Genomic DNA, 18026 nt, shown 5'->3' with positions numbered 1-18026 from the left:
AAAAAAAAAAAAAAAAAAAAAAAAGGCTGGAGGTTTCATAAACTCAGAGTACTTCAATTGTGACATAAATACAAATCATTCCCATGAGACTCAGGGGAATGAATCCATTAAAACATAAAACCCATCCCTGCTGTGCCATGAGTAGTAGTGTTTAAACCCACTGGGGCTTACTGCCCATATTTATGTAAATGCAAGTTAACCTAGAAGTGGCCTGCTGCTTTAAGACTGCTCTTAGAACTTCCTTCCTATGTAACTAAGGCTTTTTAAAACTTTTAAGTACAATATAATAATTTCTTTACATGTAGAATGATTTTGCAAAAATCAAAGCACTGCTGGGCACAGTGATGCATGCCTGTAATCCTAGTATTAGGGAGGCTGAGGCAGGAGGATCACCACAAGTTCAAGGCCAGCCTGAACTACATAGCAAGACTGTCTCAAAAGAAAAATTAAGTCACAAAAATCTTATGATAGTGCATTGAGTTCATCTCTTCCCAGTATTGTTCCACACACAATGATGCATTTTCCAAGGATTACCTGTGTATTTTTGTCAAGCAAAATTGGATGGTTTAATGGCAGTTAGAAAAAATGGGCCATTTACTCAAAGCTAAGAGCAAAAAGAGTAAAAATGGGTAATTTAAATTGGTGGGTAAAATCAACAGATTGAAAATTTTGATAAAAATCAAGATATACTGAAGTGAAGATATTAGGGTTTAGACGGTAGAAAATCTATTCTGACTGGGCTATGTTTTCTGATAAAACTCCTCCAGGTCCACAAAGGCTTTGTACACTGTCAATGTGTGTTTTTAGAACATGTTTACAATTGGAAAGTAGCTATCCTGTTTATATAAGAAAAGGATATGAGCAATCAATATTCTGAATAAAAGTATGTTTTTCTGTCAAAAACTTAAAACATGTAAACTAATATGCAGAATGCTTGTAATATTTATAAGAGAAAATACAGAAAAACTAATTCAAAACTCCCCAGATAGGAAAAGTCTAAGTTCAGGATTATCTCTGTCCAATTTTAATGTCTCTTAAAACTTAAATGAAATCACCTTGCCCTCAAGGAAGCATTTCCCAGACCATTTCCACAAAGCTTATCCAGAAACAAGTATCTCCTTTTGTGACTAGGGCTTAGAAGAAGTGTAATAAACTTGATTGCTTAGAAAAAACCTTTACCAGCTACAGCTAAGGGCTAGTAAACCCTTGGTATAGCTTCTGAACAAAATGAATAGTAAACAAGAGAAGACAAAAACAAAGTTTAAAAAAGGAAACACCACTATAGGTATAATCCAGTTTTTTTTAAAGGGATCTGGAGAAGATGACAGAAGCAGTATAGTTTAATTCCTTGACTCCCTATATGAAAACAGAGCATCTAGGGGCTGCGGATTTGGCTCAGTGGTTTTGCCACTGGCCTCACAAGCACAAGGACCTGAATTGGATCCCCGTAACAAAAAAAAAAAAAAAAAAAAAAGAAAAAAGAAAAGAAAGAAAAAAAGAAAAAAACCCACAAAAACCAGAGCATCTAGATAGCAATTTCAAATTCCAGATATTTTCAACAAAACAAGACAGCAAGGTATCCTCATGAACCAAATGTTCACTTACTTAATGGTATGCATGTTAAAATGTGAAATATTTTTGTCTCTATTCATAATGATTTTCAAATTCATCTACTAACCAATACTGAATTTATTTAAATATTTCAGTTTTGGCTCGGCTCATTAATACATCCAAAATTCATTTCACTGAACTTTAAATCTGAGAGTCATCCTTCAAAAACTATTTCAGGCCACTAAACAAATACTATGTCTTATTATCTGGCAATAAAACTAAAATTCTATTTCTATTAATTGTTTTATGATTATGTTTTCAAACAACCTTGTTGCAACTGAAATTATTTCACACTGTTGGGTACTTTTGCTTGATAATATTCTTTGTTTGTTTTTTTGGTACCGGGGATTGAACTCTGGTCCTTGTGCTTGCAAGGCAGGTGGTGGAACCACTGAGCTAAAACCCTGGCCCCTGATAATATTCTTTAAGAGATAAATGAGAAATCAACTAAGAAGCTAAATTCCCATGAGGGAAAAACTATCACCTGTTCTCAAGAAGAGTAAATTTTAGAAGAAATCAGTTATTAGAGAAACAAAAGTAATTTTTATGTTATAGTTTGAACACAATACATAACCATCTCAACATAAGTATTTTAAAAACAAATCATTGTGCTAACTTCTTAAAAGACCATACTTACTATACAGAAGCAAAATGTAATGCTATATTTTATAATGATTTCTGTAACATACTTCATTATCTCATTCATTAACAACAAATGTCAACATAGATATCCTATTTCCTGAGTTTTTCTGGTTAACTAAGATTTTATTATAACGCACTGATAACAGACCCTATTATGTTTATTAGAACAAGACACCAAGAGCCCAAATTTTGCTCTGTTTCTGGGTTTGGTGAGGCAAAGCCTTACGGCAGAGAAAGTGTGGTAGAGGAAAGGAGCTCACTTTATGTCAGCCAGGAAGCAGGGAGGGTGACAGACCAGAGCCAGAGAAGAAGAGTCTGGAAAACAGATAAGGTCTAAAACCTCTGAATCTGTGAGCCAAAATAAATCCTCTTTTAACTGATTTTCTCACATATCTTGTCACAGTGATAAAGAGTTAACATAGATGACAAGACATTTCAATGAGGAGAGAGTAATCTTTTCAAGAAAAATGGTATGGGACAACTGGATTTCTACATTTTAAGAGTTAGAAGGACCCCTGTTTCACATCATATTAAGAATAAGTCAAAGTGGATCACAGACCTAAATGTAAAAGTTAAACTGTAAGAATCATACTACAAAAAAAAAAAAAAGATCTGAATCTTTTAAGACTTGGGATTAAGTAAACATCTTCAATATGATACCTATAACACAAGTAACTGTAGGAAAAATAAATCAATAAATTTAACATCAAAATTTAAAACTTGTGCACCAAAAGTCACTTATCAAGAAAGTATAAAGATAATCCACAGAATGGTAAAAGAATTTGCAAATCATATCCACAATACAAAAACAACTCTCAGAATAATAAAAAGACAACCTAGCTCTTAAAGTAGGCAAATCAGATCAAGTGATATTTCTCTTTTCTTTTTTTGGTACCGGTGATCAAACTGAGGACCTTGCACTTGCAAGGCAGGCAGCAGAACCACTGAGCTAAATCCCCAGCCCTGAATTTGTATTTCTTACAGAAAAACAGACATATAAAGATGTTCAACATATGTCGTGGTCTAAATCTATGCATGTCCCCAGATTCCTATGTGGAAATCTAGTCACCAACATTACAGTGTTAGGCAGTGGGGTCTTTAGAATATAATTAGGTCATAAGGGCACAGCCTTCATAAACTGGATTAATGCCTTTATAATAGAGACTCCCAGAGAGCAAATTTCCACTAGCCAAAGACACCATCTATAAAATCAGAAAATTATTCCCCACTAGACATCAAATCTGTCAGTACCTTATTCTTTGACTTCCCAGCCTCTAGAACTGTAAGGACAAAATATTCTCTTTATAAGCTACCTACTTTACAAGATTTTTGTCATGTGTGCCCAAATGAATTAAGAAAACATCATAACTACTCAGGAAAATGCAAATCAAAATCTCAATGAGAGAAGCCAGCACGCCAGAGGAGCCTGGCAACAGCTTGCGAACCTCTGGTGGGCCCACCCCTTAGACCCAGCGCGCCAGAGAAGCCAAGCCATGCGGAGCCAACACAAAGGTGTTCATGCCCCCAGCTCCCCACCCCAAACAAGAAAAAGAGGGCCTGAATGAGGCTCCTAAATGAAAACTGAAGGCCACTGTAAAAGTGAAGAAAACCTGCGAAAAAGGCACACAACACCACCATAGTTGTAAGTCAGAGGGACCAGCACCTCACATTGGAACCTGGTCTAAATTCAGGGGAAAGACAGCTGGAACCTGCAGTAGAACCTTGCAGAGTTCAACCCAACAGAAGGTCAAAGATCTCAAGTTGGGCCTTGCAGCCAAAAATCAGCCTGAACCTCAGCAGACAGCTGCTGGCTTGCTGAGATTAACTTAGACCTGCACACTCCTGCCCACGTGGTCTATTCTGTCAACAGATGCATACCTTGAAGAAGACCTATTTTTATTTGTATTTTTTATTTTCAAAGTAATATTTTTATCTTTAATCATTAAAAAAATTTTATATATTTCTCAAAATTTTTTTAATATTCTTTTTCTTATCTTCTCTCTATGCTTGCTCTTCATTACTTTCCCTTTTGTTTCTGCTCCAATTCCAATTCCAATTTATTTTCTTTCTTTTCCTTTTCTTCTCTTTTTCCTTCTCTTGCCATTAGTTTTAAAAGTGATTACAGACTCTAGCCTTCCTATTGCTGTTAGTTTGTTCTGTTCTTGTGTATAGTTTGTTCTGTCTTCTCTTCTTCAACAGCTCCCTAGACTTTTTCTGATCTTCCTGTATCCTCTGACCTCACTTCTAACCTTTCTCTGTCCTATCCATCCCTCCTCCCCAACTCCTTCTAAATCCCCATCCTGAAGGATAAAGCTGCTATATTCAAGAGTTTATTCACTAAAACCATATTTTGGGCTGGTTCTCAATTTTGATTTAATTCACATGGTTAAAGGTGATAGGTTAATAACTACCACAAATTGTCATTCTCTAAACAGTGCTTGATGCTACTGTGTTGTGGACTGTATCGCTTGGGCTAAGGTGTTGTGATTGATCTACTACGTTGTCCACACTGGTATAATAAAAATGATATTGCCTTACAGACATTAGAGACTCAAAACCTAAATAACAGCTATATCAGGAAGATCGAACTGTTAACCCAAGGACAGGGCCATTGACAAAAATATAAATGAGAAAGCATTTAAATAAGACACACAGACTTCCACCCCACCAAAGATAAACACTGGGGGAAAAGAGGTGGAAAAGTGTAACAGTCAAGCATATGAACACCCTGAACCAATAGCACAGGAAGTAAAAAAACAGATAAATGAAGCTCTAGAAAAATAATTTCCCAGATAATCACAGAGATGGTGAGAAGAATGAAAGACATGATTAGAGACTCTAGAACAGAAACAGATAAAAAAACAGATGAGCTCAGGACCATGATGGAAATGAATGCCCAACACGGGAAAGAAATGGAATCCATCAAACAGATTCAAACAGATATCCAGGAGATTAAAAACTCTACAGAAAGCATTCGCAGCAGATGAAGGAATGTGAAGACAGAATTTCCAATATAGAAGATAGGGTTGTGGTCAGTGACCATGAAAAGAGAGATCACTTAAAAACAGTAAGGGACCATGAGAAATCAATCCAACAATTCTTAGATGATGCAAAGAAGAATAATATAAGGCTGATAGGAATCCATGAAGTAGCAGGAGAAAGTTCAAATGACATAAAAAATACTGTAATTATAGAAAACTTCCCACAGGGGAAGAATTTGACATACAGATAAGTGAGGTGTATAGGACTCCAACTAGTCATGATAAAAAAAAAAAAAAAAATCTACGCCTAGACATAATAATCGAGATCCTAGGAAACCCAACAGAAGAACAAAATACAAGTAATTCAGAGAAAAGAAACAAATTGTATGCAAAGAAAAGCCCATCAGAACCACAGCAGACTTTTCAACACAAACCCTCAAGTCAAGGACAGCCTGGAGTGAGTTATTTCAAGTCTTAAAGAAAACAAACTCCATCCTAGACTGATGTATCCTACAAAACTATCTTTCAAAATTTATGGGGAAATAATATACTTCCAGGACAAAGAACACCTGAGAAATTTCATGAATACCAAACTGGCACTCCAAACACTTCTAAACAATAGTCTGGAAAAAGAAAATGAAGACCACAACTCCATAAGGGCAACAGAGCAAATATACCATGAAAGACAAGAAATTAAAGAGAGAGAAAGGGAAAAGTAAAAAATAAAAGAAACAACAAAAGGAAAATAACATGACAATGAAAAGGCAATATGTAACAATAATAATCATCAATGTTAATGGCCTCGACTGACCAATCAAAAGAAACAGGCTGGCAGAATGGATTAAGAAGCAAAATCCAACAATATGCTGTATACAAGAAACCCACTTAATCCATAAAGAAATTCAGACTGAGAGTAAAAGGATGGAAAACAGTTCTCCATGCAACAGGATCCCAGAAAAAAGCAAGGGTAGCTATCTTATTTGCAAACGGAATAGATTTCAAACCAAAACTAAGAGACAAGGCCACTATGTCCTTGTAAAGGGAACAAGAGGAAGAAATGACAATCATAAATATATATGCACCAAATATTAATTTCTCCAACTATACAAAACAAATATTAATGGATATTAAAAACGAAATAAACACTACTAATACAATTGCCGTGGGGGACCTAAATACCCCACTATCACAAATAGACAGATCATATAGACAAAAAATCAACAATGCAATGACAGAACTGAACTAAATCTTAGAACAAATGGACTTAGTAGATGTCTACAGAGTGTTCCACCCCACAAAATCAGAACATTCTTTTCAGCTGCATACAAGTCATTCTCCAAAACAGACCACATGCTAGCTCATAAACAACAGGTCTAAATAAATACAAAGGAATTGAAGTTACCCCCTGTATTATCAGACCATAGTGCAATTAAGCTGGAGATCAATAGCCTAAGAAACCACAAGAACTTCCCAAACACATAGAAATTAAATAACACCCTGCCCGAACGACAATTGGAAATTGTCAGAGGAAATTAAAGAAGAAATGAGACAGTTTCTACAATTAAATGATAATGCCAATACAGGAATCTATGGCACACAATGAAATCAGTTCTATGTGGAAAATTCATAGCAGTAAATGTCCACAATAGGAAAACAGAGTGAACTCAAATAAACAACCTAATGCTTAAGCTTCTAGAAAAAGAGCAAAAACACCCCAAAGCTTGTACAACAGAGGAAATTATAAAGATCAGAGCAGAAATCAATGCAATGGAGACTAAGAGAACGATACAAAACATCAATAAATCAATAAACTGGTTTTTTGAAAGAATAAAATTGATAAACCCTTAGCCAACCTTATCAAAAAAAGGAAAGAAAAGGCTCAGATCCATACAATCAGGAATGAAAAAGGTGAAGTCACAACAGATCCCGCAGAAACCCAGAGGATCATCAGTACCTGCTTCGAAAACCTGTACTCTAATAAAATGGAAAACACAGAAGAAATGGACAAATTTCTTGATACTTATGAATTAACAAAGTTGAACAAAGATATAAAAATTCTAAACACCCCAAATACAATCAGTGAAATTGCAAACGTAATTAAAAATGTACCAACTAAGAAAAACCCAGGACCTGATGGCTTCACTGCTGAATTCTATAAGACATTTAGAGGAGAACTACTGCCACTACTCTAAACTTTTCAATGAATTGAAAGAGAAGCAATACTTCCAAATTCATTCCTGGAAGCAAGTATCACTTTGATTCCAAAACCAACCAAAAAAGAGAGCTACAGGCCAATCTCCTTAATGAACATAGATACAAAAATCCTTAATAAGATACTAGCAAACAGAATACAGAGGGTCATCAAGAAGATCATACACCCTGACCAAGTCAGATTTATCCCAGGGATGCAAGGATGGTTCAACATACATAAATCAATAAATGGAATACACCATATTAACAGAGTCAAGGACAAAAACCATATGATTATCTCAATAGATGCAGAAAAAGAATTTGACAAAATTCAACACTCATTCATGATAAAAACCCTACAGGAAATTGGAGTAGATGGTTTTTTATCTCAACTTGATAAAGGCTATCTATGAAAAACCAACAGCCAACATCATATGAAATGGCCCAAAAGTGAAAACCTTCACACTAAAATCAGGAACAAGACAAGGATGTCCACTATCATCCCTCCTGTTCAATATAGCTCTTGAAACATTAGCCACAACAATTAAGAGAAAGAAATAAAAGGAATAAAGATAGGAAAGGAAGAAGTTAAACTGTCATTATTTGCTGATGATATGATACTCTACATAGAAGACATAAAAAAAACTCTGCCAAAAGACTGCTAGACCAAATTGACAGATTCAGTAAAGAAGCTGGATACAAGGTCAACATTCAAAAATCAATAGCCTTCCTGTACACAAATAACAGACTCACTGAGAGAGAAATTAGGGAAACAATTCCTTTCACAATAATATCCAAAAACTGAAAAATCTAGGAATGAATGAAATGAAGGAGACAAAAGAAGAATCAACATAGTGAAAATGGCGATACTTCCATACAGATTCAGTGTAATCCCAATTGAAATACCAACAGTATATTTCACAGAACTTGAGAAAACAATCCAAAAATTCATTTCAAACCAGAAGAGACCTAGAATAGCAAAAACCATTCTAGGCAACAGAGACATGGCAGAGGGTATTACAATTCCCAACTTGAAACTATACTACAAAGCCACTGTGATAAAAACAGCATGGTACTGGCAAAGAAAAAGACGCAAGGAACAATGGGGTAGATTAGAAGATGCAGAAACAACACCAGACATACTCAGCTACCTCATCCTTGACAAAGGAGCCAACATCCTCACTGGAGGAAAGATAACCTCTTTAATAAATGATGTTGGAAAAACTGACTTTCAACATGCCAAAGATTAAAACTAAATCCCTATCTTTCACCATGCACTAAACCAAAATCCAAGTAGATTAAAGATCTAAATATCAAAATAGAAACACTGAACTTACTGGAAAATACATTAAGTAAAGCTCTTGAAGACATTGGCATAGAAGAAGACTTTATGAACGAATCCTCAGCAGCTTGCAAACTTGCACAAAGACTCAAAAACTGGGATCTCATTGTATAAGTTTTTCAGTGCAAGAAAAATCACCAACAGAGCTAAGAGACAACCTACAATGTAGGAAAAATTTTTTACCAGCTACTTCTCAGACAAAGGGCTACTATCTAGAATATATATGTAACTCAAGAAATCAGACCCCCCAAATACAAAGACCCAATTCAAAAATGGGCATCTGAGATGAACAGATGCTTCTCAGACCAAGAAGTAAAACCAGCAAATAAATACATGAAAAAATGTTCAACATCACTGGTCATTCAAGAGATGCAGATGAAAGCAACACTGAGATTCCACCTCACCCCACAAAGAATGGCTGCTATCAAGAAATCAACCAATAACAAATGCTGGCAGGTTTGTGGGAGAAAGGAACCCTTTTCCATTGCTGGTGCGAGTACAGACTGGTACAACCACTGTAGAAATCAATATGGAGATACCTCAAAAACTAGGATTAAAGATTCCATTTGACCCAGCTATCCCTCTGCTGGGTAACCTTCCAAAAGAATTAAAAGAATCATACCACAGTGATATATCCACACCCATGTTTATAGTGGCACAGTTTGTAATAGCTAAAACTTGGCAACAGCCCAATTGCTCATCAGTTGGAGACTGGATAAAGAAGCTGTGGTTTTACTATAAAATGGAGTACTACTCAGCCATAAATAATGAGAAACTAGAAACATTTATAGCTAAATGGATGCACATTGAGGCCATACTCTTAAGTGAAATAAATAGGACACACTTGAGTAAATACTGAATAGTTTCTCTGGTGTGAAAAATTACAAGTATAAATAAGGTTCAAATGGTATAGTTTGGAGCGTAAAGTAGGAAGAAAATGGCTAAAGGGGAAGTGGGAAGGGGAGGGGAAAGGAAATAAGAGAAAAGAAAAAGTGAAGTAATGGAAACAAAATCTTTGTAAATAGGGAAGGGTGAAGGACGTGAGGGGAGGGCAGGGGTATGGGGAAAGAACAAGAACAAAGATACATCATGTAAAGGTACAAGATCCAAATGACAAATTTAACTGTGTTGTTTGCTTTAAATATACCAATAAACTTAATGAAAAAAATCTCAATGAGAAACCACTTCACAATCACTAAGATGGCTATAATTTAAAAAGCAAGCAAGTATAGGCAAGGACACATAGGAATTGCTAGCACGAACATAAAAAACATAGCTGCTTTAGAAAATGACCTGGCATTTCCTAAAATGGTAAACAGAGGTGAGGTATGACCTACGGATTCATTTCCAATTACAGTACAGACTTCCAAAAAACTGAAAACAGATGCTCACACAAAAACTTGTATCATTGCTCACAGCAGCATTATTCATAACTAAAACATGGAAGTAACCTGAATTCTATCAATTGATGAATGTAATGATAAACTCATACAATGGAGTATTAGTCATAAAAAGGAATGAAGTACTGATACTTGCTACAATACAGATAAACCTTGAAAACATGCTTAGGGAAAGAAGCTATACATAAAAGACCACACACTGTATGAATCCATTTATGTGAAATTCCGGAATAGCAAAATCCATAGATACAGAAAACAGAGTAGTTGTACCAGGGGCTGGTAAAAAGTAGACTAGGGAGTGACAACTAAGGGTTATAGGATTTCTTTTTGAGGTGATGAAGACAGATATTCCAAAATTTAGTAGTGGTTATGGTTATACAAAAAAAAAAAATCATACAATTAAAAAGTGATTTTTATGGTATATGAATTATTTCCCTATTAAAAAATATTAGTTTTAAAATTATAATTACATGGTACTTCAATAAATGCTATATAACATTTTATTTTCCCTAACCTAATAAAAATATGCACTTCCTCCAAAAAGACGTACACTAGCATAATTACTGTGCTAGAATGTTAACAGGAAATCATGAGTACAACTAGCATCAACTGCAAACTAAAAATTATTAAAAGTCATTTTTTAAGATTGCCTGTTTCTCATGAATCTTACCAATTTTCAAATCATCAGTCAAACTTTCTTTAGTAAGATTCAATAGTTCTTTTCCATCAATGTTATTCATCTTGAAAATACCAATGAGGTCTTTTAAACCTTGTGCACAAAGCCATAGTGAAACATCTTCCTCTGACCAATCTTCAGGAAACTGTTTTAGCTGATCTTCCATGCTCCTTGCTTAAAAACAAAAGAGGCAAGAAACATACAATCAAAGTATTTCTTTTATACACAATGCCACTTTGAAGTAAAAAGTAAATGAAAATTTCCTTAAATTTGTGTTTTGCAACTTTACCTAGGAATTCCAAAAAAATAAATATTGCCATGTATGAAGTATTATTCAATACCACGTTAAATACTACTCTTTTGGAACTACTTTTTCATTCTAGAAAAACAATATTTATTATCTAAAACTCATACCAGTAAAGATACTCAATCATTTGCTCTATCATCTCTATACGAGCACCATTTAGTTAATTACAATAGTGATAAAAATAAAACTTCTAAATTATGTGCCAATATTGCTTGATGTAATTAAAAAGAAAGTTAACAAAATACATCTATAATTTCTCTTTTATCCTCAAGCTATATTTATCTGAAAAATTATTTTGGAGTATAAATAAATTACAAAACCACTGGAAGTATGATATATATAAATGTGCACTCAAAAGCATTAATCAACATTTTTAACATTGACTTCTATAAAATTATTTTTTAGATTATATTAAATTTGAATGTGTATTTTATATTTGGAAAAGCAATATGAGTAACTTGATTTATTTAATTTCATGCTGGCGTATAAGCTCAGTGGTAGAGCTAGCATGTGCTAGGCCCCCAGTTTGATTTCCAAGCCAACAACATAGAAAAAAAAGTTACTAAATTTCTGAATTTATTCATTAGTAGAGTTAAAGATGATGCCCTTACTAACCTTGGCAAAGTGTTTCCGGGTCAAATTGCCAGATGTTTACTGTTTTGTCCATTGAACCAGTAGCGAGTAAGAGAGTATTTGGTGCAAAGGCACATGTTGTGACATACCTAGATAATAAAAACAACTATTACATATCTTCTAACTTTTAAATTTTATTAATAAAAAGAGATTAAATTCAGACCTGGTATGCTGTGTCAATGTGTGAAGTACATTCTGTGAATTCTAAGGAAAAAAACAAACAAAAATAGGTTTATATTTACTTGGGCAAGAGTAAAATTATTGATAAAGATTAACTTTAATAATGAATGGTTTATATGCTATGTGTATTCTACTATTATCAGTAACTAACATTAAGTTGACAGTTCACTCAGTGAATAACAGAATGGCACCTCTAACTAATACTTATTTCACTCTTTCTCAAATATTAGGATTGTTGTCTACAGGCCAGCTTCTTAGCAAATTCTAGTATAGCTGACCCTTGGCATTTGCTGATTTGTTTGAACTTACTAATAGTAACCAAAATGTCTATTACAAGATTACGGGAAATAATTATATTTGTGTTATGGCATTTGACTTGTACACATTTAGAGAGCAGAAATTAGTCATTTATATCTGAGTACAGTACACTTTGGCAACCAGCCAACCTTCTGCATGTATTTGTGACATCCATATTTTACAGAGAAAAACTAATGTTACTTTTGTGAATGCAGAAAACTCATAAAAAGTTGATGGAAAATACTAAGGATCTAGTTTGAGTATTCATTCCCATTTCCTGCCAGAACTTTCAATGGCTCAATTTCTGTGTGATGGACTTGATTACTTGCTGGACCCACTAGACTTTGATGATTTATATCTCCATTGATTTGATAATAGAGCTATTGTCTGAACAACATTGTTATAAGGCTCCACTCTACTGACTTCTTTTGAAGACTGTTTTCATCAACTACATCTTTGTCATACATCAAACATTCATTTTACTTCTTACACAACTCAGTCTTTACCAAAGAGCAGATAATCTGCCAAAACTTTCATTTTCCCAAATCTGCAATAACCTATTCTATCTCACGCTAGTCTCTAAATCCACCTACAGTAGCATTTTTTATAATGGTAGGCCACTTTTCATCTCTACTTTCCAAAACCCCTTGGGTAGCCAGCCATTCATTCTTTGCTGTAATGATACCTGGTGTAAAAGTTAAATATTGATCAAAATTGGATAATGGAGCTCTTAATTTGTCCATCTTAAAAGCATTATTGAAATATTTAACAGCTTGTCCCAGAACCAATACCTTATTTGCACAGCAGTTTAACATTTGTGAGAATGTGTATTTTATATTTTGGAGTATACTAAGTAGAAAAACATACACTATTTCTATCATGTGTGAACTTGAAGTTCAGTTGTCTAATAAACATAATTTAGGTCACACACAAGATTTTGAAATACTTACTGTATCATATATTATGACAGACTTATCCACTGATCTTTAAAAGAAAAAAAGAAATTATGGATGAAAAGTTCTATAACACAAAGTATATTTACATAATTAGTGTTTCTAAATCATTTTAGTAACTTTTTTAAAAGGCTGAAATGGTGACATACAGGTATTTAAAATTCAATCTCTTCTGTTTATTTAAAACTACATGGGAAATATAAAATTTATCAGAAATTATCCTTATTAACCAACAGCATACGCTTATAATGGATATAGAAAAAAACACTTGTGACACACACACACACACACACACACACATGACAGAATTCCCTATCAAATTAGTAACTCAGTAGAAAGTCATTACAAGGGAAGCATATGTTACTGAATTGTTTCAAACAGCATTGTTCTTTGTCATTGGTGGCTATGCCTTAATTCCTAATCAATGTACTTGTGTTTTGTTTGTGATTTATTTTTGAAAATTATAAGTGTAAACTTTATGTTGATTCCATGGTTTCTCTTAATGCTTTAAAAATTTAAAGCAACCATTCCGGATTATTCTTAGTGGGAAAAAGATCATCACACTATAAAGAAAAGTATAATACTATAACAAAGTAAACAGTTTAAAACAACAGATAAAATGTTTCCATCTAGTATTTATTTCCCACTTGGAAGTAGTCTTTATGCCACTATGGTATATGCCGTAAAGTGAGAAAATATATCAGCAAGACAAGCATTAATAATTAGTATATTAGTATTTGTACTTATTATTGGTGGAAAATAGTTGATTGTGTGACAAAGGTCAGACCTATAAGAAAGCTTCAAATTTCCTTGTTCAGGAGGTCAGTGTTGGGAGATTTACATCAGAACCTTATGTAAAAATTCAAATTAGGAATTATAATTAGAAATTCAAATCTAAACTAAAATACAAGATAGGAATAATAAAATATATTCCGGATGTAAAAAAACCATCCCAAACCAAGATAAAAACTAACAGGAAATTCCACCTCTACTACTACCAAATGCAACTAAAACTAACTCCCTGATGTATCCCTCGAGATGAGCACTGCATTAGCAAGACAGAAAAGTATGATACTGTAGAAGGTATAAAGTGAAAAAAAAATTAGGCTTGGGAAAGATGATCATAAGCCTTTGTTTGCTAGTCATTTCTGTGTCAGAGACACATTTCATTAAAAGCATTTCAGATTCATAACAACAAAACTGCATTATCTACGTCCAAAATAAATAATACATTAGCAAGTGTCTTGTTGAAGGGGGAACTTTCCTACTCTTCTGCAGTAAGGTCTGGGCCTCTCCTCCCTCTACTACTTTAGCCAAAAAAGAAAGCCAGATGACTGGTGATATTGAGGAATGACACTGGACAATATGACTCAAGTCCTTCTGTATTGTCCTTTTTTTCTGATCTCCTCTTGCAGAAGTCTGTAATGGATCACTCTGCCAGACAGGTGAGCAAAGCAAATGCAGATCGAAACTCATGTTAGCTACTCTATCAGTTCCATTTCTTTCTCATTGGTTTTTAACTCAAAAGAAGAGAAATGGGTTTTGAACTTTCAACAATTGCGGGCATTAAAAAAACACTTTCCCAGGAATCCTAACTACTGAGACTTGACCAGCCTTTTCTTTTAGGGTTTTTGTTTTTTTGTTTTTTTTTTATTGTTGTTGTTACCACGGATCAAACTCGGGACCTTGCACTTTTGAGGCAGGCATGGAACCACTGAGGTAAATCCCTGGCCCAAGCCTTTTCTTACACTAGGAAGGCTGACTTCTGTTTGAATAGAGGTTTGTATACGTGCTACTCATTACTTTTGACTGGATCAACAAATGTAGGTTGGAACAAAAGACAACCTCTATTAAGGGGCTAAATGAAAGTTATTAGAGAAGAGATGTGGAGAAAGATGAAGGGAAAAATTTCTTCCATATTTTGCCGCGACATGTGATGCCATCATACCTGAGGGATAAACACAATGTGGGGAGCAGATATGCAAATCCAAGTGTCTTCTGCTAAGACAGACACTGAAAAGCTCTTCAAATCCAAGTCTTCTCACTATTTTTAATTTTCCCCTTAAAATATGCAATATTTGCAGTATAAGCAGTAAGTTCATTTCTGTAGTCCCTCACTATCTATGGGAGATTGGTTCTAGGACAGCCCTCTCCACTGCAGATACCAAAGGCACTGATGCTCAAGCCTCTTATATAAAATGGTGGAATATTTGCATACAACCTATGTGTTTCCTCTAAAATACTTTACATCATTATTGTATTACTTATAATACCTAATACAGTGCAAATAATTGTTAAATTATGTTGTTTAGGAAAAAGGAAAAAGTTTGTACATGTTCAGTCTAACTTTTCCCCAATATCTTTCATTTTGTAGGTGACTGAATGCACAGATGCAGAACCTATGGACAAAAAGCTATTGTTCCTTTAAAAGGAATCTAAAATATTACAGGATTTTCTGTCTTTATTTACTAATACTGGTTGAATATCCTTCATCTGAAATGCTTGGAACTAAAAGTATTTCAGGCTTCAGAGTTTTTTTCAGAAGTGTTGGGAATATTTGCATACGCTTTCTTGGCTGAGCATCTCTATTCCAAAAAGCCTGAAATCCAAAATGTTCTAATATGTAAAACTTTCCAACTTAGCACCTGGATTTCAGAGTTTTAGATTAGGAATATCTCCCATATAAGCAAAAGTTGTTTGGGCTCTTCAATAACTTTTAATAGTGTTAAGAAATCTTAAACCAAAAGTATGAGAACAACTGATGCAATTCTTGACTTTAACATCAGTCTCCTATATGTAGGCCTAGCCAACTGAAATGAAAGTTTCAGTAGTTCTCCTAAATTTACTACACAAAGCTGGAACAAGTTATAACAACATCCAGGTCCTCCGGCATCTGTATAAACTCTTTTTTCAGGCTCATTCCCTGTATTCCTTTTTGATGTTTGTTATACATGCTATGGCCTGGTTGTGGTTTGTCCACAAGGCTCACATGGTGGAGTCCTCGGTCCTCAGTGTGGTGATGTGAGAGGTGGCAGGACCTCTATCATGTGAGCCTAGTGGGAGAAGCTTAGGTCACTGGCTGCCCTACCCTTAGAAGGAACTAAGGTAGTTCTTCTGCCCTGAGTTAGTTCTTATGAGAGCAAATTTTTATAAAAGCTAGCCTGACCCATGAATCTAGCTTCTGCCCTCAAGATGTGATCTTCTGCTCCACAAGCATTCCTACCATGTGATACCACCACGCTCTTGAACCTCTAGAACTCTGAACTAACAAACCTCTTTTCCTTGGAAAGTTATCCAGACTTAATTATTTCATTATAGTAATGAAAAACAGGCTAACACATTTTAATCTATTGAAGAATTGCCTGCCTCCTGGAATGCCCTTTCTATCCGCCTGCCCTGTCTTATCTGCGTATCTAACTCTATACTGCCTTTTGCATGACCACACTTATCAATGCCATATACCTTTCTTAGTACACCTTCTGACCTATAATCCCTTTTTATTCTCCATTTTTCTATTAGTTGTGATATTCATATACCACTCTTATCTTACTGTTTTACCTAGTAATCCTCTTTTCACATATGTCCATTCCATTGTACCAGTAAGTTTCAGTCACAGATAGAATCTTTCTCTCATTAACAAATTAATTTGTTCTTATCTACCCTCAGACCAAGTATGGTTTAAACATGTATGCTATTTCTAAAAAACTGAATGTTATGTTTTACCAAGTTAGATTTACAATTCATTTACTTGCCTGTACCTTTATTCCAATAAATAAAAACTAACCAGAAAACATCTGAATGTGACTGACAGCAACATCACAGACCTTAAAGTATTTAATAACTTAAACTTCCATTTATCCATAATGAATGGGAAAGATCATTCCAGTCAATCTCATGTCAGTTAACCAAAATCATGTATACAAACTGACAATGCTATAAAATGAAAACATAACATTGTTAAGTATCACTTAACAAGTCTTCCATGCTTCAGAAAGTCAGGAAGAGAACATTCTAGAGTAATATCATTAAATGTAGCTCTGACAAAGCACAGTCACTACTATGTATCATAAAGCAGGTATAAGATATTTTACATTCATAGAGGGATGATACAGTACTGTCCTACATCAATAATACTAGATTCAGTTTTGGTTTGAAATTTACTTTGTCTGCAAATAAGATTACCACCCCTGTTTTTTTCTGGGGTCCTGTCACATGGAAAATTGTTTTCTATCTTTTCACTTTCAGGCTATGGGCTTCTTTTTCCACTAGGTGTGTTTCTTGTATACAACATATTATTGGATTTTGCTTCTTATTCCATTTTGCCAGTTTATTTCTTTTGATTGGTGAGTTGAGGCCATTGACATTGCTGGTTATAACTGATATGTACTGACTTATCATTGACATGTTATTGGCCTTTTGTTGACTCTTTTTACTTTTTCACCTTCTCCTTTTAGTTTCTTGCCTTGCCTATTTGATTTGCTCTGTTGGGCCTCATGGTGTTGTTGCCTTCATTGTCTTTTTCTAGGATCTTGTTTAGAATTGCTTGTAGTGCTGGTTTGGTATTCATGTAGTTTCTCAGGTGTTCTTTGTCGTGGAAGTGTCTTATTTCCCCCTCCATTTTGAAAGAGAGTTTTGCTGGATACATCAGTCTAGGTTGGAGGTTGTTCTCTTTTAGTACTTGAAATATCTCATTCCAGGCTCTCCTTGCCCCAAGGGTTTGTGTTGAAAAGTCTGCTGTGATTCTGATGGGCTTTCCTTTGTATGTGATTTGTTTCTTTTCTCTTACTGCTTGTAGTATTTTGTTCTTCTGTTGG

General features: G+C 34.6%; 1 protein-coding gene across 3 annotated transcripts in view; it reads right to left on the bottom strand.

Annotated features, from left to right (window-relative positions):
* Wdsub1 (WD repeat, sterile alpha motif and U-box domain containing 1) overlaps positions 1-18026 on the bottom strand; it is a 51518-nt gene that overhangs the window by 13977 nt on the left and 19515 nt on the right. For all 3 annotated transcript variants that reach the window (XM_010606790.3, XM_019204979.2, XM_010606791.3), the window contains 4 exons: positions 13210-13243; positions 11946-11986; positions 11765-11871; positions 10837-11016 (listed from right to left, as the gene is read on the bottom strand). In XM_010606790.3, the coding sequence (XP_010605092.1) occupies positions 10837-11016; positions 11765-11871; positions 11946-11986; positions 13210-13243 (362 nt within the window). The remainder of the gene's footprint in view (positions 1-10836; positions 11017-11764; positions 11872-11945; positions 11987-13209; positions 13244-18026) is intronic.

The sequence above is a fragment of the Fukomys damarensis genome, unplaced genomic scaffold, assembly GCF_012274545.1.
Source record: "Fukomys damarensis isolate Sample0158 unplaced genomic scaffold, DMR_v1.0_HiC HiC_scaffold_26, whole genome shotgun sequence".
Classification (NCBI taxonomy): Eukaryota; Metazoa; Chordata; class Mammalia; order Rodentia; family Bathyergidae; genus Fukomys; species Fukomys damarensis.
The sequence above is the reverse complement of the archived record's forward strand: the minus strand, read 5'-3'. Positions and strand labels throughout refer to the sequence as shown.